The 23,483-nt window shown below is 36.1% G+C and overlaps 2 protein-coding genes across 2 annotated transcripts in view; one reads left to right on the top strand and one right to left on the bottom strand.

The window, feature by feature from the left end:
• The first annotated feature begins 74 nt into the window (after window positions 1-74).
• ribc1 (RIB43A domain with coiled-coils 1) lies at window positions 75-5,462 on the top strand. The gene is made up of 6 exons (XM_073822843.1): window positions 75-293; window positions 2,495-2,609; window positions 2,738-2,856; window positions 3,184-3,423; window positions 3,520-3,686; window positions 5,147-5,462. Exons 1-6 carry the CDS (start codon window positions 102-104, stop codon window positions 5,226-5,228), a joined length of 915 nt encoding a protein of 304 aa, XP_073678944.1. The 5' UTR covers window positions 75-101; the 3' UTR covers window positions 5,229-5,462.
• A 29-nt stretch (window positions 5,463-5,491) lies between these two features.
• l1cama (L1 cell adhesion molecule, paralog a) overlaps window positions 5,492-23,483 on the bottom strand; it is a 29,854-nt gene continuing 11,862 nt past the window's right edge. The window contains exons 7-28 of the mRNA XM_073822844.1: window positions 23,122-23,236; window positions 22,841-23,025; window positions 22,421-22,552; window positions 20,813-20,956; window positions 20,581-20,692; window positions 20,191-20,351; window positions 18,844-19,003; window positions 18,623-18,747; window positions 18,298-18,399; window positions 17,874-18,071; window positions 17,594-17,664; window positions 16,058-16,283; window positions 15,775-15,890; window positions 15,463-15,688; window positions 15,254-15,376; window positions 14,375-14,545; window positions 13,566-13,679; window positions 12,549-12,698; window positions 10,814-10,945; window positions 10,649-10,721; window positions 10,537-10,548; window positions 5,492-10,385 (exon numbers count right to left, since the gene is read on the bottom strand). Coding sequence (XP_073678945.1) covers window positions 10,130-10,385; window positions 10,537-10,548; window positions 10,649-10,721; window positions 10,814-10,945; window positions 12,549-12,698; window positions 13,566-13,679; window positions 14,375-14,545; window positions 15,254-15,376; window positions 15,463-15,688; window positions 15,775-15,890; window positions 16,058-16,283; window positions 17,594-17,664; window positions 17,874-18,071; window positions 18,298-18,399; window positions 18,623-18,747; window positions 18,844-19,003; window positions 20,191-20,351; window positions 20,581-20,692; window positions 20,813-20,956; window positions 22,421-22,552; window positions 22,841-23,025; window positions 23,122-23,236 — 3,104 coding nt within the window. The 3' untranslated portion in view covers window positions 5,492-10,129. The remainder of the gene's footprint in view (window positions 10,386-10,536; window positions 10,549-10,648; window positions 10,722-10,813; window positions 10,946-12,548; window positions 12,699-13,565; window positions 13,680-14,374; window positions 14,546-15,253; window positions 15,377-15,462; window positions 15,689-15,774; window positions 15,891-16,057; window positions 16,284-17,593; window positions 17,665-17,873; window positions 18,072-18,297; window positions 18,400-18,622; window positions 18,748-18,843; window positions 19,004-20,190; window positions 20,352-20,580; window positions 20,693-20,812; window positions 20,957-22,420; window positions 22,553-22,840; window positions 23,026-23,121; window positions 23,237-23,483) is intronic.

Raw genomic sequence — 23,483 nt, 5'->3', positions numbered from 1 at the left:
TAAAGTTTATGTATCAAACAATTACTTTGTAATTTATGATATGCAGAAATTATGTTCTTTGTTGTTCAGATCTGTTGCGCTTATCCCTGGATGAAGTGGCAATGCAACAGAACAAAGAGGAAGAGGAGTTGCGAAGAGAGTTGTCCCAGGACTTGGTACAATATAGAGCGATATATCAACGTGCTGAGGACAGTCGTGATGCAGATATCAATTATGATCGACAGGGGGCGCCAAATGCTTGCATTTCTGTCTCGGACTCTGCATTAGGACCAGCCAGTATGCAAGTGTTTTTGGTAAGCAAAGACTTAAATGTTTGTTGGGACACAGCAAAAGATAACATGTACACGAACTGTTCCATTAATGAACTTTATTTTAAGGTGTCCTTGTTACAGTGTAATTTTTGACGAAAACATTCTAGAATTTTTCTCCAGGTTGAAGGTCAAAATTGCAGTTTCAATGCAGTCTCAAAGGGAAATAAGGGTCTTGTCTAGTGAAACAATATTTTTTTTTCTAAAAAAAAAATTTAATAAAATACAAATTTAAAGTTGAAGTCAAAAGTTTACGTACGAATCTGCAAAATGTTAATTATTTTATAAAATAAGAGGGATTATACAAAATGCATGTTTTTTTTTTATTTAATACTGACCTAAATATTTCACATAAAATACATTTAAATATAGTCTACAAGAGAAAATTAATTTATAAAAAATGATCCCTTTCAAAAGTTTACATATTTGATTATTAATACTGTGTTGTTACCTCAATGATTCACAGTTTTTTTTAGTGATAGTTGTTCATGAGTCCCTTGTTTGTCCTAAAAAGTTAAACTGCCTGCTGTTCTAAAGAAAAAATCCTTCAGGTCCCACAAATTATTTGGTTTTTCAGCATTTTTGTGTATTTGAACCCTTTCCAACAATGACTGTATGATTATGAGATCCATCTTTTCACACTGAGGGCAACTGAGGGACTCATGCAACTATTACAGAAGGTTCAAACGCTCACTGATGCTCCAGAAGGAAACGCGACGCAATAAGAACTGGGGAGTGAAAACTTTTTAAATGTGAATTTAACTTATTTTGTTTTCTGGAAAACATGTAAGTATCTTCTGTAGCTTCTGAAGGATAGTACTAAATGGAAAAAAAAATGTTTAGGCAAAATTACAGAAAAAAAAAATTACAGAAGTTTACACCCCTAGCTCATGGTTTTTCCTTCTGAAGAATCAGTGAGCGTTTGAACCTTCTGTAATAGTTGCATTTAAGTGCCTCAGCTGTCCTCAGTGTGAAAAGATGGATCTCAAAATCAGAGTCATTGTTGGAAAGGGCCCAAATACACAAAAATGCTGAAAAACCACAGAATTTGTGCGACCTGAAAGAGAGAACTGTTCTGGACAAACAAAGGACTCATGAACAACTATCACTTCAAAAAAAAAAAAAAGTTGTCAATCATTCAAGTAACAACACCATATTAAATATAAACTTTTGAACAGGGTCATTTTTATAAATTCAACTATTATTTTCTCTTGTGTACCTTGTTCCTTGTTCCTCTTGTCTCTCTCTTTATGTAAATGTCTTTTATGTAAAATATCTTAGTCAGGTCAGTGCTAAAGAAAAAAATAACATGCATTTTGTATGATCCCTCTTATTTTGTTGTATGTAAACTTTCGACTAAAACTGTCATCTTGCACTAGCTCTGCGATGCACATGCACATCTTTACACATTGCATAATCACGTTGCAAAGGTTGTGTGTGGTTAATTCTTTGGCTGTTTGCTTTAGTTTATAAAGGTAGGGTAGCGCAAAAAACTCTCATTATCTCGTCCAACTTCAAAATCGTCTGACATTGTTGTTTTACCACTTTTCTGTAAAGGGTGTCTGTCTTTCTTTGCATATTCGCTTTATAAACACTGGGTCAGAACTTCTGCATATGTCACGCGTGCGTGAGGTTAGGCTAGTGAAAGATGAGCATTTGTGGTTAAAAGAGTGTATAAATTAAATGTTTTACAATGACTGATCGTTTTTCTACATAAGACCCTTATTCTTGGGTTGGGATCATGTAGAGCCCTTTGAATCGGCAATTGGCACCTTCAACCCGTTAGGTCCCATTAAAGTACACTATATGGGAAAAATCCTGGAATGTTTTTCCCCAAAACTGTAATTTCTTTTTGACTGAAGAAAAAAATAAACTTTATATCCCTTTAAGTCATGAGTACTACTTATATACATGTACTTACTATGGATTAAAGTTAGGATAAGTGTTTGGTTTAGGTTAGTTGCCTTTTTTAGTTCATTTAAAAAGTGAAAAAAGAAAGTACCAAACATCCATAAAACGGCATTATATATATATATATATATATATATATATATATATATATATATATATATATATTTATTAGGGCTGGGACACGATTAATCGCGATTAATCGTGTCCCAGCCCTAATATATATATATACTGCAGGACACCATTGTTCATATTCTATATTCATATCACTTGGTCAGGGAGAAGGAATTAACGAAAATGAAAAGAAGAGAGCTCAGATGGAAATAAACGAGAGAAACCTGAGAGCTCAAAAGGAGGAGAGGGAAAAACAAGAAAGGGAACAGAAAAACAGAGGTAAGCAGATTACATTATATCCCATTTAGCCCTGTAATGTTAATATAGAAGGAACAAAGTGTATTTCACTGTTTAGTAGCACAGAGGTTCTGATCATGCATATAATATCTGTTTGTTTGTGTGTGCAGAGCTGCTAACCAGCAGGGAGTTGGTGGAAAAAGACCTCAGGGCAGTGCAACTGAACGCCCTGGAGGAGGAGTGCAAAAGAGCAGCCCGCACTGCACTCAGTTATTACAATCAAGCGCAGGTATTATCTTACCACTAATGAAGACAAACATCTGTCTTTATTTTTAGTAGGTTATTAAATAAATATAGCACACCCAAAAATGAAAATAAGGTCATTCTCTCATCCTCAAGATGTTAAAAACCAGAATGTTCATACTGCTATTTTCCAAACCTACAAAGGTATAAACAGTAAAAAGTGGTAACCTGGCTTTTACCCAATTTACTTACAATATGAGGTCAATATGCACAAACATGGGTTTGAAATGACAAAGTCATTTGAAAACCTACAGAGGCACCATGTTTGAAGTGAAAGGTCAAGGAAACATCTGATTCTGACCTCCCTTTGCAGGCAGAGGAGAGGATGAAAAGGGAGCAACAAGAGAGACTGAGGAGAGAGGGAGAGGAGCTGGCAGAGGTGCGGTATATGGTGACCTCTGACCTCCTGACAGAGCGTCCAGAGGCTTTTAAAAGAAAAACCGAATCCTCTGCAGAGGTTCCACGAGTCCTGACTGACCGCTGGAAGGGCATGACCCCACAGCAGATCAGTGATATACACAGAACGAGGGAGGAACAGTGTTTGGAGAAAGAGGTTAAGATCCTGCAACTAACATGTGCCCCATTTGAGCATGCATTTATAGTGATAATAAAAGTAATGCTTTTTTTTATCCCTTTCCAATTTCACCAGGGACTGAGAGAGATGGAGAGGCAGAGAGATGTAGCCTGGGATTACCATTTGACAGAGCAGGCCAGACAGCAGGAGAGAGAGGAGAAAAGAGGCAAGGAGCTGGAGAGAGAGAGGAGAGTTCAGCTGGATAAATACAATCAACAGCTGGCACGAGAGCAGCAAGCACAGTAAGTGGCACGATCATATTTCACTATTGTTAAAAACACAGCAGGATGCAAACAGAACGCAGACAACTGGAAAATAAACATAATCAAGAGTGGTAAAGACCTTAAAAATGATCTATACCATTCATCACTGCACATTATTCATTTCTTTCTATACATTTAAAGAGATAGCTCACCCAAAAGTTAAAATTGTCATTATTTACTCATCCTCATGATGTTCCAAACCTGTAAGACCTTCGTTCCAAGAGCAAATTAAGATATTTTTGATGCACACCACGAGATATTTTTTATCAGTAGCACCATTCGCAAAGACTGACATCGAAGAGAAGAAATTGTTGAATAATGTTGTTATTTTTGCTTTCTTTGTAAATAAAAAGTATTCTCGTAGCTTCATAAAATTATGGTTGAACCACTGATGTCACATGGACCATTTTAACATGTCCTTAACTACCTTTCTGAGCCTTGAATGTGGTAATTATATTGCTGTTAATGCCGGGTAATAAAGCTCTTGGATTTCATCAAAAATATCTTAATTTGTGTTCTGAAGATAAACAAAGGTCTTACAGGTTTGGAACAACATGAGGGGGAGCAATGCTCTCCCACGCTCTTTAATCTACTGTGGTTGGTAATTTAAGCTTTTCAATAGTTCATATAGTAATCAAAATACCAGGGTCACTTTTCACAATCCAAAATCCCATCCTTCCTTTTTTTTTTTTTTTTTTTACATATTTAGTTTGATCTGGTACGATGGCGTTGAAAAAAAAGTTATATTAATGTCATAATATTTCGAGAATAAAGTCAAAATTACAAGAATAAAGCCGAAATATTTTGACAATTAAGTAAAATTTATGAGAATAAAGTCTAAATGTTTTGAGAATAAAGTCAAAATTACGAGAATTAATTTGTAGCAATTACAAAATTAAAGTATTTTGAGAGTATTCTCGAAATATTTCAACTTTATTCTCATAATTTCAACTTTATTCTTGAAACATTTCAACTTTATTCTCATAATTTACGTAATTTAATCTAAAAATTTTAGGTTTTATTTTTTAACGTGGCACTTAAACGGCATCATAACCTGGATATACAATATCGTTCAAAAGTTTGCAGTCAGTAATGTTTTTTTTTTTTTTTTTGTAAAAATTAATACTTTTATTCAGCACGGATGCATGAAATTGTTGAAGTTATTGTATATTGTAATAACGGCTGCTGAAATTTTATTATTTAATATTTAAATGATTTAAATAATAATTTAGTTATATTTGAATATAATAATTTAAATGTTTTAAATATAATATTAAACAATAAACAGTTATTTTAAATTCTAATAACGTTTCACAATATTATTGTTGTTTTTACTGTATTTTTTAACAAATAAATGCAGCCTCTCACAAAAATAAAAAAGTACTATTAGCAAAGTAATTCTTAGATGTCTAAAAAATTCAAAATTTTCTGTTTTTCAGCCAAAACTACCTGGACAAGAAGCTGTATACAAACCGTCCCACAGTTCAGTACTTCACTCAGTTCAGCACAAGCTCTCGATAAAGCACCACCCCATTCCATCCTCTCATCTGATCATTCTCCTGCACGAGAAATAAAGTGGTACTGGATTTCTAAACACTGTGTATGTTTGACATTCATAAATTGGACTTTTATAAGCATCATTGCTGACAGTTGCCTTTATAAAATGTTATATAGTGATGAATTGTTTACAGAACTGTTTGTTGCAGATGTTCTTACTTACACTGGCTGATCTGTGATGCAGATACAATACACAGCCCTGTGACCAATACAGTCCCACAACCTCATTCATCTCGTCCTTCATTTATTTTCACATCATATGCAGTAACAAACAAAACATACAAGAGGAATAAGAGACTATTATGTCAAGCTTATTTATGCATTAAGCCTACAGTTTAAGATGCATTATGAGCTTGAATGCGTACATTTGACAAGTAACAACAGAAACGGCAACGTCCGTTTGCTAGTCAAGCTTTAAACGGTGCCCTCCCACCCCGTTTTAATCGCAGTAGCAGAGGGCAGTATAGTGGATATCCGAGAGTCGATTCACTTCCGAGCTCAATACACAGTCAAGACACTGACAAAATACACAAGTCGTCTAGCAGCAGTTCAGTTGAATATTGAGTTGAATAGAATTTGCATCACTTCCCCCTCCTGTAAGAAAATAGATCTCTAAGAGACTTTTGTCCTGAGTGTGTCTGTACAGCTTTTGTGAGGGAGGCTAACACAGATCGGACAGTCCCAGCGGGCTGGGACTCACTGCAAAAGCCCGCCGCAAGACAGTGGTCTCAAAGATCTGAGTCAGCGTGTTTCTATTGCTCCCTGGAAGCGTGTGAGTGTGTGTGTGTGTGTGCAGTGGTGCAAATAAGATGACTGCATCCTTCCTTTCATGCTGCCTCTGCAGCAATAGCTTCTACTCAGATACGCACAATACTGCCATTCTTTAGCACTCGGGAAACTATAAGCGCAATTTTCTGTCTCTTTTATCCAATCAGCTTTTTTTCTTTTTCAGAACCTGCAACATTTATTTATCAAAGGACTTTTTTCTTAGTTATTTAAAACTATGCACTACTTGTCTACCACAATCAAATCACAACTAGTTACTTTAAAAGTTAAAAAAAGTTACAAAACTCAAATGTAAAAACCTAAAACATAATCAACAAGACAGTTTTCAACATCATAACAAACAATCTGGGCTATATTTACATTCATCTGGAAATTAAGAGATTTTTTTTTTGTCCCCTGTGCCCCTCTCTTGAGAAATACCAGATGTGCCATAGATTCTCTCAGTGCTATATTCTGCTATATTTGTTTATCAAACGAACCAAAAAGCGAAAAAGGGAACGAATGCTATTTGGTATACTGGTATGGAACAATTCCCACCCAAACAAAGCATACATTCTGTGTAATAAGACACAAGCCGATACATGATTGCATTTTACGTAACCCAACTAAACTGTATGCACTAGACGTACTCTCTCACAGCCCTATCTAACTCAATACGACCTCAAATCTACGCACCTTACGTGTGTATTCTTATGGCTTTACACCAACAGGACTGCAAGAGAGAATCAGTCAGTACAGTTTAATACAATGCAGAAAACAAGAGAACACAGACACATACAGAAGGAGAAATAAACTTGAAAGATGGTGGTGAGTATGTTGTCGAAGGCAGGCACAGGAACCGATGGAGATGAAAGAGATTATAATACTGTATTTGGCTAAATTGATAGATGCTTATATGTACAGCTTGCTATAAACGATCTTATGTCGTAGAGCCATTGCATCTCATATATTTACACTACGGAAATCTGTACTCGTAACTGAGGGGATGCCGATATGTATCTTCTATTGAGTCACGACGATATTACAAGAAATCAACATACAGATGACTTAAAGGTACTGTAAGCGAATTTTATGGATTGGAAATTAAAATCAAAAAAGAAAAAAGTAAGGTAGAGACTTTGTGTTGTGCACGTACTTATTAAAAATTAGGGCTGGCGGTATATTGATTTTGTTACGATATATCGATACATTTTTATAAGCGATATCATATTAGGTGATATCATTTATATCAATATAGAGGGTTTCCACCAATGATTTATATAATGATCTCTATTATAGATCAGTGGTTTGCACTTATTTTACGATTTGATCAGTTACCTGGATGCGTGGCCATATTGGCGATACTCGGATGTAAACAACAGCATGGATTGCAGTTAATGTACTACTGAATACGTTGTTTTGCTAATTTACGCTGTCTAAACAACGCAAAAAACGTGTAGAAGCTGCTAAATTATATAGAGAAGGACTTGGTAAACAGGAAATGCTGTAATATTTCGGCAAACTACAGTTAATAGGTGGCAAAGAATAAAGATACATATGAGCAGTATTAATTAGGATATTAGCCTAATATTTCACCTAACCTTACCTGACTGGAAATGATACAAACAAACACAAAAGTTGTGAAGATTCTTGCCCTGGTAAATTAATCCTGGTTCAGTTTGGCCAATCACAAACGGCTTTTGTTCCTCAGTTTTTTGCTCTTTCTCTTCGATTTTGTTATAACTTTTGGCAGTCTACATGTTACTTCAAATGTTTTTTCCGCTCCGACTGATTAGTACAGCCCAAAACATGACAATAATTGACCATTTTCAGCAGCAATAATCGACAAAATATGCGAGTTTCGTTCTGTTTAGTGTCATTCTTTATGTTCCGACCCGCGCCAATATGGCCAATTGACGCGTTGTGAAAACACATTATACAGTAGTTTGATACGAGCGAGTCTGAAAAATAGCGGAGGACACAACGTGACCTACTGAAGGCATAAACCATAATGCCCTAAATATGAGAAGCTTCGTCTGGTAAGATATAGTTAACACGTACAGTTTAAAGCGGCTTTAGATACTCTGACAGACACGAATGTGCTGCTGACAGAGACGCTACTTGTGCTGTTTAATGCGTTTGAAATGTGTTTTCCTCAATGCATAACTTACTTTTCACATCTATTCTGCATCTGTAAGTGTTTGAAAGTCATGAAAATATTTCCATTTTGCTATCAGGAGCCTTCTGCATACGATTCTCCGCTAAACTTAACAGAATTTAGGGAACGAGCGAAGCCGCGGCCGCGCACCAAACAGACGGAGCGCAATAAATTTGTCATAGCCTATCTATGTGACTCTGGACCACAAAACCATATGATTAAATTTTTTTGAAATTGAAATTCATGCATTGTCTGAAACTGAAAGCCGAATAAATAATCTACATTGACGTATGGTTTGTTAAAATAGAACAATATTTGGCCGAGATAAAACTATTTGAAATCTGGAATCTAAGGGTGCAAAAAAAATGTCTAAATAAGTTTTTAGCAATGCATATTACTAATCAAAAGTTAAGTTTTGATATATTTACGATAGGAAATTTACTAAATATCTTTATGGAATATCTTTACTTTATGGATAATTGTGACCCATGCAATGTATTTTTGGCTATTGCTACTTACCAGTAAGACTGGTTTTGTGGTCCAGGGTCACACATGTAGAATTTTAAACCGACAAGTGTATTTTATGACATTAGTTTTTGCACATAATGGATAGGATAGCATACTTTAACTTTAAATGTTTTCATTGCCTTTAATATAAGCAATGTTTGATTGGACAACATAATAAATTTTATCGAAAATATAGAAAATACAGAGATATATCCACCGTAACGTGGAAGTAAGCCTATGGGCGAGACTTCGGGTTCATTAGCTGCTGTAAGGAAATAACTAGAAGAATAACAACGTGCAGTAAAAAACTGTTTGCACTACACACCAGTGTGTTCATAATTAAGATAATACTTTAAAATAATATGGTAAGACATCAATTTGCAATATTAAGCAGCAAAATGAACTGTTTTGTACAGCTAAAAACGCGGCCAAAACTGGAAGCCAGAAATTTGCTGGATAGGCCCTTACGTGTACCACATTTCAGCCCAAAAATGCAGAGATATGATTTTTCGGCCACAGCGCCCAGCCCAGCATGTATGCAGTGTTCACAATATCAATAAGATGCATTTAGAAAATAGATGAATTTTCAATTCTGAAAAGAATTGGGAACTGTATAAACATATAATATAATATATATAACCAAATTTAGCAAGTTGTTTGCCAAAAAAAATATCCTGTGAGTTTTGTCAGAGAAAGATGTTTGTAATATGTAACACGACGGATAACAATCGCTTACAGCACCTTTAAAACACGACACAAAACCGAATCTTGTGTTAAAAAAATAAATTAATAATTAAAAATGGATTATAAAAATGGTTCAGGCAAGTCGTCAAAGAATAAAAAAAGAAACAAATGGCGAAGACGCACAAAACACAATAAATTGATTAAATTTGCAACCAGTATAATCAGCTAATGCTGTCTATATGCTTGCACAACGCACTTAGTCAAGATTTTAAGGCCCTCAGCTTCTCTCTTCTCCCTCACGCCCTCCTTCCGCAACGCTTTTTATTGACTAACACGTGAATCCGATTCCGGTTTGATTTGGCGTTCGCCTTGGGAGCTTGAAGTCTACTTTATTTGTCACTGGATTATCAAAGAAGTCTCTTCTGGAGATGTTCTTGTCACGTTTGTATAATTGTAAACGGCTACAGCCTATCTGATATCGTAAAATGAGAGATAATATCTGTAAACAACGAGCATGGCAGTCTATTTGTTACAGTATATGTCAGTCGAATGTTTTCTTCTGGCTTAAAAGTGTTGTGTTGGTCCAATTATGTCTGAAGTAAGTTGCAGCAGTGCATCTGGATGGTTTTCTTGGCATCTGTTGTGTGTGTAGGTCTCATTATTGTGAACTTTCAAATATTTGGTCAGTCATGAGCGGTTGCAACAGGTGGGCACATGTGTGAATCCACGTTTGGTCTCGGTCTCGCCCCGGCTAGTCAAGGAGAGCGGCAGAGTTGGGCAGGCCGTGGTGGGAGATGGCTGTGGCAGGATTTAGAGGGGAACTTTCCTGAGTCCCGGGGTCAGGAACATCTCGGGCTCCGCTGCTTTGACTGGCCAGCGACTCGTCCATGATGACCTCCGTCTGCACACTGTTGCTGTTGGCGTAGTCATCTAGACCGTCGTCGGTACATAGCTTACTATCCTCGCACAGAGACGGCTGACTGGCCGTCTGCTTCTCCTCGTTGTCACTGTGTGAGAAAAGGAAGCGGGAAAGAAAAAACAAATAAATCTACAAATGTACACCAGTTGCGATGTAAAAAATTCCACTCCATGCATTCAAGGGAAAGTATTGAGAAAGCCATGCATGCAGAAAGAACAAGATCCCACTGCAAAGCATACCTCTCCAGCGATCTGCAAATCATTAGGAAGAGCATTTAGGAGAGAAAGGATGAGCGTGAGAAACAGGGAAAGGAAATGTATGCAGTAATCTGTCTAACAAACTTCACCACACCTGTACTCTCCAAAAGCCTCATTATTCATTGGCCGAGCTTCAGAATCTATCTGGCCTTCTTCTTTTTCTTTGACTGTAGGAAGAGTAAAATTCAGGGATATTTGTGCATTTGTTAGTACTGTCAAGGGACTGGATAGATTAAAATGATGTGTGTGCTTCTTTTACCTGAGTATTTTCCACCTTTGCTTCGTTTTATGAAACACAGAATGAGCAGTACCAGCAGCAACAGCACAAGGGCGCTGATGAGTCCAATGAACCAGCTCTCAGTCATAAACCCTTGACGCACTTCCATGACTTCTGAAGAAAAGGAAGGAAATGAGAAAAAATAGAAGATTACGAGATTAAAGGCGAAATTACAAGAATAAAGTCAAAATATTACAAGAATAAAGTTGAAATTACGAGAATAAAGTAGAAATATTACAAGAATAAAGTAAAACAAATTCTATAATAGTCAAAATTATGAGAATAAAGTCCAAATGTTTCAAGAATAAAGTCTAAATGTTTCGAGAATAAAGTCAAAATGTTTCGAGAATAAAGTCAAAATTATGAAAATCAATTCGCAATTAAGAGTTACAATATTTTGAGAGTATATTAGCCTATTTGTGCGTGCAAATGGCCCGAATTGGGAGCACTGGGAGATATTTCAAAGTCTCAGCTTTTAAAATCTGTCAGTTTTATAGCAAAATACAAACTATATGTCTAGTACGATAATGTGTTTTCCACGCTCTTTAATGTGGCATGAGAGATCACTGTTTTCACCTTAGTTTAAGCGACATGTGAGTCAGTCATCTTTCTGGTTATAATGAGACATTCATTTCATTCAATTAGGCTATACTGTTTTTTTTTTGTTTTCATTCCTTCTGATGTTCCTTCAAATTTATATTGTGCTATAAATTTGAAATAAAGAGGAAAAACACATTTATAATTTGTATTTTGTGATAAAACTGTTATATTAAAAGCAACAAAGCACAAAATTATTGTGATTACTAGGTAGCTTGGCGCTACAACATGAAAGATTACATAAACTATAAAGATTAATAAATTAAATATTATTTCCAATAATTTACTGTATTATACCCTGAATAAAACAGCTTGTGAATAGGAAGATTGGATGTCACAGACGTTTCTGCGGAGTAAGTAGTGGAATTTTCAAAAAAGAAAACAGTATAATTTACTGAAATGAATGTCTCATTGTAATCGAAAGACAACTGATTCACATGAATACAGTGATCTGTCCCGCCACATTAAAGAGCGTGAAAAACACATTATTGCAAGACACATTGTTTGTATTTCACTATAAAACTGACAGATTTTGAAAGCTGAGACTGTTTTATATTAAAAATACCAAAAGCGCAAAGCTTATTGCTATTATTGGGTGGCTTGCACACTACAAATATGCTTAATGAATGCAATTGAAGACATGAAATATTATTTCCAAGCATACTGTCACTGGGAGTATAACACATAGTATGATTTCTGCTAATAATCCCACATATATTCAAATAGTTTACAGTGGCCTGGCAACTTAAATAAATTCTGCTGGTGCTCCCAATCCAGGCCATTTGCATGTGCAAATGCTACTTTAATTGCTACAAATCTTGTCATTTCAACTCTTTTCTCAAAACATTTCGACTTTATTCTTGAAACATTTCAACTTTATTCTTGAAACATTTCAACTTTATCCTTGAAACATTTCAACTTTATTCTCAAAACATTTTGACTTTATTCTCGAAACATTTCAACTTTATTCTCAAAACATTTTGAATTATGTAAATATTAAAACTTTAATCTCATAATTTTTAGATTTTTTTAGTTTTTAACGTGGCAGTAAAACGCTGTTGTAAACTAGGACATAAGTGCAATTTATTATAAAAAGCATTGAGAGCTGTTTTGTAATTACTTGCTCCTGCTGTTTGGATCTCGTCTTCCCATAAAGTTTTATTTTTGAAATCAATCTTCAGGCGGTACTCAGATCCAGACTGCAGCCCCTGCAGTGTGTAAAAAGACTGAGAGCTGTTCACTCTTTCAGAGCGTTTCCATGTGCCTTTCCCTGGACAGATAAACAAAATACAATACAAATTAAAACACATCCATTGTTTGCACTCACAGTTACTAACACAAGACGTGATACAGTGTTGTTTTTGACAACCATCTTAGATTTAGTCTTAGTCTTAGTCTTTTGGACTAAAATGCTTCTTAGTTTTAGTCAAATTTTAGTCACTTCTATATGTGATAGTTTTAGTCCAATTTTAGTCGACGAAAAGTCAAAAAGGTTTTAGTCTAGTTTTAGTCGACGAAAAGTCAAAAAGGTTTTAGTCTAGTTTTAGTCAAAAAAAAGGGAAAAAAGTAGTCTTTTAACAAATTAATGTAGGTCAGTAAGTATTTTGCTGTTGGGTAGTGTCACTTATAAGTTCTGAAAATAGCAGATCTATAGTTCAACACAATGTGAGCTTCCGGATCGACTATTTTCACCAATAATTACAATAATGAAGGAATGTTTTAGAACATAAAAGACAAACAAGGATGGAATGCTAAAACGGCTTGCCATACTAGTATAGCAAAGAGTATTTAATGCTAAAACGGCTTGCCATAGCGTCAGATACTTTTTAAGTTTTAATTGGCATGCACAATAAGCGGAAATGTCATGAATTTTAAACATCTGATGGACCACCCACTAACATTTTCGTCTATTCTCGTCTCATCAACGAAAACTCACACATGTCTCGTCATGTTTTAGTCATCAACGAGCCATTTTTATCTCGTCATCGTCTCGTGGCATCAACGAAATGATTTCGTCATCGTCATCGTTGACGAAAACAACACTGACGTGATAAAGCTGCTACTTCTTATTTTGCTATTCCACGAACAAGCTTGTGTTTAATCATTTTCAATCACTTCCTTTCCATAAGACACGTACCATCCTTTTTCAGGTAATGAATAAAGAATCCCACGTTCCTCTGTCTTTCTTTCGATATCCACGTCAGGTTGACTGATGTCTCTCCGGTCGATAAACTAATGTTGGAGGGCGGAACTGTTCACACACACAAAGAAACCAAGTGAGACTTAGACACCCTTAATTCTGGATTGTTGTTTGTTACACAAACTCATTCGTCCAAATACAATTCAAATCGGCTGTGATTATGCCATATTTCCTCTTATTATATTCGCTGTAAGTGTGTCGCATTGCATCTGGTTAGAATATTGTGTTTGAAATATACATGAAAACATCATATGTGAGTCTTAAGTTTAAGTTTAAGACATGTTGAGTCAATAGCCAACAATACATGTTGTATTGTATTGAGTTAAAATTATCGATTTTTCTTTTATGCCAAAATCATTAGGATATTAAGTAAAGATCATGATCCATGAAGTTATTTTGTAAATTTCTTACCGTAAATATATCAAAACTTAATTTTTGATTAGTAATATGCATTACTAGGAACTTCATTCTGACCACTTTAAAGGTGATTTTCTAAAATTTTGATTTTTTTTTTGCACCCTCAGATTCCAGATTTTCAAATAGTCGTATCTCTGCCAAATATTGTCCTATCTATCCTAACAAACCAAACATCAATGGAAAAGTCTATTTATTCAGCTCTCATGATGTATAATCTCAGTTTCAAAAAATTGACCCTTATGATTGGTTTTGTGGTCTAGGGTCACATATATCATGTAACCCCCCAAAATATGTCTAGATATAATTTAGAGATCAGTAACATGCTGGACCTCCATCCAGTGTTGTGGCTCCCTCCCTGATGATTGGCAGTCCTTCTCCCTTAGCAGTGTAGCCTCTCAGGTAGAAACGGTAGCGGCTGTGAGGGTCCAGCTTTAAGTTGAAGTGAGACAAGAGATGGTCACTAATCTTTACCACTTGCATGGGACTGTCTTCCTTATCAACTGCAGAGAAAAGAGACAACAGACATGTCAAAAATATTATTTTAAAGATAGTTTAGTGGTTTCAAAATTTTTTTAAATTTTAAACACCAAGCACTTGGTTTTCCAATGCTTAAAGGTGATGTTCACCCAAAAATGAACATTTAGTCATTAATTACTCACACTCATGTTGTTCCAAATACGTAACTTCATCTTCAGAGCACAAATCAAGCTATTTTTGATGAAATCTGAGAGGTTTCTGACCTTCTATAGAGACAGCAACGCAACTACCACATTCAAGGCCCAGAAAGGTAATAAGGACATCGATAAAGTAGTCCATGTGACATCAGTGGTTGAACCGTTATTGTATGAAGCTACGAGAATACTTTTTGTGCACAAAATTAATTACTTTATTAAACAATTTCTTCTTTTCTGTTCTCGTAGATTCATAACTTTGTGGTTGAACCACTGATGTCACATGGACTATTTTAATAATGTCTTTACTACCTTTCTGGGCCTTGAATGTGGTAGTTGCATTGCTGTCTGTGCAGGGTCAAAAAGCTCTTGGATTTCATCAAAAATATCTAAATTTGTGTCCTGAAGATGAACGAAGGTCTTATGGGTGAACGACATGAGGGTGACTAATGACAGAATTTTGGCTAAACTGTCCCTTTAATGTTCACTGCTTCTAATGCTCCTGATGAGACTGAATCAGGTTTTTAGTCTACACACCTTGTTGATACTGTAATATGTATCCTTTCAGGACACCATTCGGCTGGGTGGGTGGAGTCCAACGCAGTGTCATTTCCGTCTCTGATGGGCTATCCAGCAGTAAAGATGATGGGCTACCAGGCACTGGAATAAAAATGAATGACAGGATTTGAATCCCTCTCCTTTCTTCATCTATTTTTACTTCTTGTCTCTCGGTCTTTCATTCTTACCTCCTTCTGGAGTGTGGAAAGTGAGGGGGTCAGACTGGGGACCTTCTCCTTTATTGTTTAAGACACTCACGGACAGTGCGTAATGGGAGTAGGGTTGTAGATCACCCAGAACCTTCTTCTCCTCATTACTGTCTGTCATCACAAACGAGATGTTGCTTGGCTTCCCCTCCCTAACACGCTCCCGTCTGAGGTGTCTGCTTTCCGGGCCGTAGTGCATTAGATAAATCTATAGGATGGATAACGCACAAACTGTCAAAGGTATTTTAAATCTTGCATTTTTCAGTTTATCTTCGTACAGCACAGTATATTTACCTTGTAACCCTGCAGACGGCCTCTCACAGTTTCTCTGTTTATGGACGCCCACACCACTTTAATGGCAGTGCTGTTGATCAGATCCACTGCCACATTCAAAGGGGCCTCAAGTGGGTCTGACAGGAAGAAAGAAGAAAGCACATACTGATACCCTTTAAAATGTCTGTCTCAGGATTAACATTAAACTAAAATCATTGTTTAATTGGGGTGATTTGAGACGCATAACCTTTCTGGAAGATGAGGCTCACATGAGCAGCAAAAATATAAAACATGACAAACTCACAGTCCTCTCCAGAGTATCCAATGGTGGATTTGGGCTCCGGACCTTCTCCCATCTCATTAACAGCTTGCACTTTAATGTCATAGGCAGAGAAGTTGCCCACATCTGTGACGTGGAAGGGTGGAGAGGTGACGGATTTGGTGTGCCAGGACGGACCACTGCCCAAAACTTTCCTCCACATCACTTTATAGAGAAAACCTGGGCCGTTGAAACTACGTCTGTCCATTTCCTGCAAGAGCAATGATTAGGTTTTAAACCGCATTGTAATTTTCTGTGAACCCTGATAATAGTAATTTACATACACTTTTTAGTGAGTTTATTTACATCAACTGTTCGAACGAACTGTTTCACTAAAACTAATCAGACATTCCATAACTACATATGAGTGAGAGGACTTTTCTAACACTACATATGAAAGAGAAGACCATTAAAGATAATCCAATTCACTAGAATGAATCTGAATTTTTTGTGGTACTACATATAAGAGAGAAGTTTGTTTAAGATGAATTGATTCACTAGAATAAGTCAGACTTTTCTAACACTACATAAGAGAGAAATAGAGGACTGTTTAGGATGGACTGATTCACTTAAATGGATCAGACTTTCAAACACTACAAATGTGACTATTAACAGATTTACTAGAATGAACTGGAATTGAAACACTGCATACAAGATTGAGAATTAACAAAATTAACTCAAATTAATTTTCTAGCACTACATATGAGAGAGGTTCATTTAAGATGAACCGATTCAACATAAGTTAGACTTTTCTAACACTACATAAGAGAGAAAGGGAGGATGGTTTAGAATGAGCTGATTTACTTAAATGAATCAGACTTTCCAACAGTACAAACATATAAGAAAGACAGGACTTTTTAAGAAAAAAACAATTTACTAGAATTAATTGGAATTGAAACACTATATATGAGAGAAGGGACTGTATAGGATGAACCAATTCACTAAAATGAATCAGACTTTTCTAGCACTGCATATGAGAGAGGTTCATTTAGGATGAACCAATTCACTAGAGCAAGTCAGACTTAACACTAACACTACATAAGAGAGAAATGGAGGACAGTTTAGGATCTTTAGACTTTCTAGGCTTTCCAACACTACAAACATATGAGAAAGACAGGACCTTTTAAGACAAACTGATTTACAAGAATGAATTAGACTTTTCTATCATTACAAATAGGGATTGTATAGAATGAACCGATTCACTAGAATGAATCATACCTGACAATGCTACATACAATAACTGTGAGCCTGTGTAGTTGTTTTAAAAACATTTGGTCGTGCTGCACCTCTACTCATGTTACTAAAAATAGAGTTAGTACCATCTTCTTTAGTAAGAAGATTTAAGTCATATGGACTCCTTTCGGAACTTTTTGTCTATTTTTGAGTCTGATAGTCCAATCTTTGTGCCCAATTTCTTTGTGCTCAATGGAAGCAAAACCACAGGATTGGAATGACATGAGGATAAATACATGATGACAGAACCATTTCTGGTCTCTTTAAATGCTGAAATGTGCAGTGTACCTTCCATATGATGACAAGGGTGCCTGGGTCCATGGAATCACTGCGCACTCCTTCAGGGTTACTGTCTGGAGCTGTAGAGGACGAATCATAATTTAGTGCCAAGATGCAATAAAACTGTCACTTCACATCAGCCACATGCTGAGAGAAGATACAAACACAAATCCAAAGTGTCATACAGTGATTCAAGGGACAAAACAAATGCATCACGATGTAGCGATACAAGTCGTTTCTGTTTTAAGGCTATGCAAACACACATGCACACACAAGCGGTGTTACTTACGAGCAGCTGGTGTGGAAAAGACTTCTGTGTACATGCTCGGGTCACTCTTGCCGATGTCATTGATGGCGATGACTCGGAAACGGTAGGAAAGAAAGGGCTTCAGGGAAAGGGTAGTTCGCTGACTGTTGCCTGAGACGCGGTTTAGCTCTTCCCATTCTTTTCTTTCATATTCAGTCTCCTCAAACTCAATCAAGTACTCTAGATAAATAGAACAGGAGGAAATGTCACTGATTTTATAAAAGAAGTGTCCAAAAAAGGTCCAATCCAACTTGCAATATCACACTTTGTTCAACCATCGATTTATACACCATTTGACATTTAAAGGGAAAATAAATCTATAAGTAGTTCAAACGATTAAAATGCATCAAATACTGACTGCACACACTTAAAACCATAGCCTACACAGGAAAAGCATATACAATACCTAGCACAGGGCTGTTGTGATCATCTCCAGGTGTCCAGCTAAGAGTGACACTGCGGTCTTTAGGTTCAGTCATCTGTATTTGGGTCGGAGGGTCTGGTCGGTCTGGGGAATGAGGGTTGTCAAAGAGGTCAGGGAGTAAAATGCTAGTAAAAACAAGGTCTCTATGCTTTTCACAAAGGTTATTCTTTAAATCCGCCTACAGCAAAACATGTCCTTTTGTCCTTTCTGTAGGTCACATTATCATACAACATGCAATACACATATAGCTGTATAGATTCTGACACATAAAAGGGTTTAGAAATGGTCATATTATAAAGTTACCAACCAACAATAGTGATAGAGCCACTCGCTTCAGCTATATCCAGTGTTGTAATGACTTCACAGGTATAAATCCCTTCATCCTCTTCCTCGACATCAGGTATTATGAGAGTGGATTCGTCTATCATGTACCTAAGACATTTATGGTTAATAATGTTAATGAGAACATGTTTTACAGCTTAAACCTTTTTGAAGCATTCTGAGGGAAATGAAGGTATTTAAACATACTTGTCTGAATCAGAGGACTCTGTGAGCTTTTGACGGTTCTTCCTCCACTGGACCTGAGGAGCATCCTGTCTGGAGTCCACCTGGTACTCGCAGGTGAGGGTAGCAGGTTTCCCTCGCTGGATTCGCAGAGCCAGTGGAGGTTTTACAATGACTGTTTTATCTGGGAAACAAAATTTCTGTTTGTAAAAATGTCTTAATTTTAACTTTCACACTGCCTTTCAAAAGTTTGGGATCTGTAAGATTTTTATGTTTTAAAGAAGTCTGTTCTGCTCATCAAGTGTTTATTTGATTAAAAATACAGAACAGAACAAACAATAATATTGTGAAATATTATTGCAATTTTAAATAGTGGTTTTCTATTTTAATAAAATGTAAAATATTTTAATATACTAAAAACAATTTTGTGATTCAAAGCTGATTTTTCAGCATCATTACTCCAGTCTTTAGTGTCACCTGATCCTTCAGAAATCATTCTAATATGCTGATTTATTATCAATGTTGGAAACATTTGTGCTGCTTAAGGTTTTTTTTTTGGAAGCTATGATACTTTTTTCAGGATTTTTGATGAATAATACATTAAAAAGAACAGCATTTATTTAAAATAGAAATCTACACTGCAGTTCAAAGTTTGAGGTCAGTAAATTTTGTTTTCTTTTTCTTTCTTTGAAAGAAATTAATACTTTTATTCAGCAAGGATGTGTTAAATTGATAAAAAAAAAAAAAGTGATGGTAAAGATTTCTATTTTGAATAAATGCTATTTATTCATCAAAAAATCCTGAAAAAGTATCACAGGTTCCAAAAAAAATATTAAGCAGCACAACTGCTTGCAACATTGATAATAAATCAGCATATTAGAATGATTTCTGAATCGTGTCACGCTGAAGACTGTAATGTAATGGCTGATGAAAATTCAGCTTTGCATCACAGAAATAAATTATATTTTAGTATATTAAAATAGAAAACTGTTTAAATTGCAATAATATTTCATAATTAATTTTTTTCAGTATTTTTGATCAAATAAATGGAACTTTAATTAGCGTAAGAGACTTAAAATAAATAAATCATTTAAAAAAATCCACAAGAAAAATGATGTAGGATAAGAGACTTTTAGAAAATATATCCAAAATTATTTTTATATTTTAACCTATTTACCTTATTGTAATAAAAGTCTTAATACACGTAATATTTAATACTATTTTGCCATTTTTGTCCCTTGTATGAGGATATTAGAACACAAAAGGTATTAACCAAAGAACATTAACAAAAGAAATGAGACTTGAAATTAAACCCATGAAATGAAATCAAGAATGCATGAAGGCATTAATATTCAAGCGTGTGGAACTCACTGAGTACATCCAGCTCAGCGGTGATGGTGATTTTGCTGTTGCTGACAGTGCAGGTGTACTGGCTGCTGTCATTAAGGGAGGCGTTACTGATCTGTAAAGAGCCATCGAGTAACTGACTCATCCTTGGGTTGGCTACAAGAGCACCCCAGGTCTCACCCTCCCTGTGGATACAAAAATATTAAATTTAGCCAGTTCAAATGGATGCAATGTGCAAAATTTTGAAAACACACATTTTTTTAAAATGCTGACTGACTATCGAGTGTGATTTTGCCCATTTCCCCTAACGGACTCCCCAAAAAGCAGCTTCCCCCCAACAATAATCAGGACAGCTGGCTGGAGCAGTTCTGGCATGTGAGGAAAGGACACCCCACAGGATCGAGTCTGTCTCACCATGTGACATTGGGCCGAGGAGAGCCAAAGGTCTCACAAGCCAGCTCAATCGTCTGTCCCTCTGCCACAGAATACATCAGGCCATCTTCTGTCAGAATCTGGGGAGACAGTTCTAGAAAAACCAAAGAGAAACTTTAAAAAATGTACTTCTAGTTTCTAGAATTCTAATGCAGTTTTTTGGAGAGAATAACAAAAATATAATTTTTAGTGGTGTTTTTGAAAATTCCTTTACCTATAACATAGACGTAGGCATTGATGAGGATAGATCCGTGCTTATTGACTGCTTTGCACTGATACACCGCAGTGTCACTGAGGTCCACATTCTTCAGAGTGAGAACGCCATGTTTTACACTGAGTCTGGGGTCTGGGTCAATATCTGTGCAAAAAGACACCTCAATATGTCAATACAAGACCACATACCAATGTCTCAAACTCAGATTATTCTACATATACAACCAAAATACACATTAAAGGCATAGTTCACCCAAATTATAAAAAAAAAAATGTTGGTAAACAAACTGTTGCCAGTAGCCATTGACTTTCATAGTATCTTTTGTCAGTGGCTACCAGAAAATGTTTGGTTACCCATTTATTTAATTTTAAAAATATCTTTTGTGTTTACAAAAAGAAGATATTTTGTACTTTGAAGAAATAGCTTCATACAAGTTTGAAACATCATGAAGGTGACTACAGTTGAGGTCAAAAGTTTACATCCCCCTTTCAGAATCTGCAAAATGTTAATTCTTTTACCAAAATAAGAGGGATTATACAAAATGCATGTTATTGTTTATTTAGTACTGACCTGAATAAGATATTTCACATTAAAGATGTTTACATATAGTCCACGAGAGAAAATAATGGTTAAATTTATATAAATGACCTTTATTCTTAATACTGTGTTGTTACCTGAGTGATCCACAGCTGTTTTTTTTTTTTTTGTTTAGTGATAGTTGTTCATAAGTCCCTTGTTTGTTACAGTTAAACTGTCTGCTGTTCTTCAGAAAAATCCTCCAGGTCCCACAAATTCTTTGGTTTTCCAGCATTTTTGTGTAGTTGGGCCCTTTCCAACAATTACTGTATGATTTTGAGATCCATCTTTTCACACTGAGGACAACTGAGGGACTCATATGCAACTATTACAGAAGGTTCAAACGCTCACTGATGCTTCAGAAGGAAAAACCATGAATTAAGAGCCGGGGGTGAAAACTTTTGAATAGAGATGTGTACATTTGTCTTATTTTGCCTAAATATCATATTTTTTTCATTTAGTACTGCCCTTTAGAGGCTACAGAAAGTAGTTACATGTTTTCTAGAAGACAAAATAAGTAAAATTCAAAAAGTTTTTTCCCCCCGGGCTCTTAATGTATGTTTTTCCTTCTGGAGCATCAGTTGACCTCAGTGCGAAAAGATGGACCTCAAAATCAACAGAAAGAAATTCATACAAGTTTGGAACAACATGAGGGTGACTAAATGATTAAAAAAGAAACATTTTTGGTGAACTATCCCTTTAAGCCAGTAATTCCAAATGTTTTTCTCAGCTGGAGCCCTTTGAACAAAAATATTTATTTGAAGTATCTCCTGAGATTTTAAGCACATTTACATAGTCACAGTTCTCTGATTTCGGTTAATATTAACATGCAGGAAAACAATTTTTTTTAAGTCATTTTTATTATTCATTTGTATTATTTATTTAAATTACTTAAATTTGACAGTTTTTGATTTGACTTTTTTTTTAATTAGCTTTCAAACCAACCACAAACCCCTTTGCCATTCCTTCACAAACCCCAGTGTGGGAAACCCTGCATTAAGAAATTGAATGTGTCTTCACTGATTCAATTACCAGTAAGAAGATTGCCATTGATGCTCCAGGTGACCTCAGGGCTGGGAATGCCGTCAGCCTTACATTCCAGTCTGACCGTCTCTCCCGGGGCGTACAGTTGGCTCTTTGGTTCTTTAGTCCAATATGGGGCAGCTATACCAGCACAAAACACAAACAACTAATCATAAAAGGTCTCAGCCAACAGTTATATACAACCTTCCCGAAAGGTTAACGAAGTAGCCAATAAGCTTTTATTAAGCAATTATACACCAATAAGCTAACACTATAACACTTGCTTTGGATTGCTGCTTTTGCCAGCAAAGTTGATTTGTAAGTTTCTTCTTTTAAAGTCATCCTCCCATAGACACTCTCAAGTTCACACCCCACATCTACATCTAAATCTGGAGAGGATGTGATCTGGCAGTGTGAATCATGCCGTACCTTCCACAGTGACGCTGTAGGTGTGAGTGATTATGCCTTGCACATTTGTGGCAGTACATTGGTATTCGCCGCTGTCAGACTCTGAGATATTCTTAAAGCGCAGAACTCGTTCATAACTATCTTTGGATGTGCGGGACTCTGACAGGACTCCATCTTTCCTGATCCACTGGATATTAGGAGAGGGTCTGGTGAGTGAGAGATAAATGATGTAAACACACTGGACAATTTTAAGAAAGTAACTCAAAACTCAAAGGCACACAGCCAGAGCAGGTTTGACTTACAGGCCCTGAACAATGCACTCCAGCTCCAGGTTTTGTCCGCTGAGCACCAGATAGGAACTGCGGGGGCCAGTGGGTCGCATCATTTGTGGCCTTCTGTTACGCACCACTGAGTTAGCTACGGATACAGACAAAGACAGAATTATTGAGGGAAATGAGGAGAGACAGCGTGGTAAACAATCACAGCTGCAGCAAGTGGGTGTTCACATAGGACTAAGACTGGGCAAAATAGCATAATATCTCAATATTTTTCAGCCTTTTTATGACATTACACAAAATGAAAAACAAAAGAATGATGGATGGATGGATGGATCAACAGAACGAAGAAATGATGGATGGATGGATGGATGGATGAATGGATGGAT

Source organism: Garra rufa, chromosome 18 (genome assembly GCF_049309525.1).
Source record: "Garra rufa chromosome 18, GarRuf1.0, whole genome shotgun sequence".
Classification (NCBI taxonomy): Eukaryota; Metazoa; Chordata; class Actinopteri; order Cypriniformes; family Cyprinidae; genus Garra; species Garra rufa.
This window is presented reverse-complemented; position numbering and strand designations above follow the sequence as displayed.

Bases quoted from the DNA above. Each gene is read 5' to 3' on its own strand.
- ribc1 (XM_073822843.1), top strand. From the start codon at position 102: ATGCAACAGAACAAAGAGGAAGAGGAGTTGCGAAGAGAGTTGTCCCAG. The intron at 3,424-3,519 runs GTTAAGATCCTG...CAATTTCACCAG, and splicing joins AACAGTGTTTGGAGAAAGAG to GGACTGAGAGAGATGGAGAG. The intron at 3,687-5,146 runs GTAAGTGGCACG...TCTGTTTTTCAG, and splicing joins GCACGAGAGCAGCAAGCACA to CCAAAACTACCTGGACAAGA.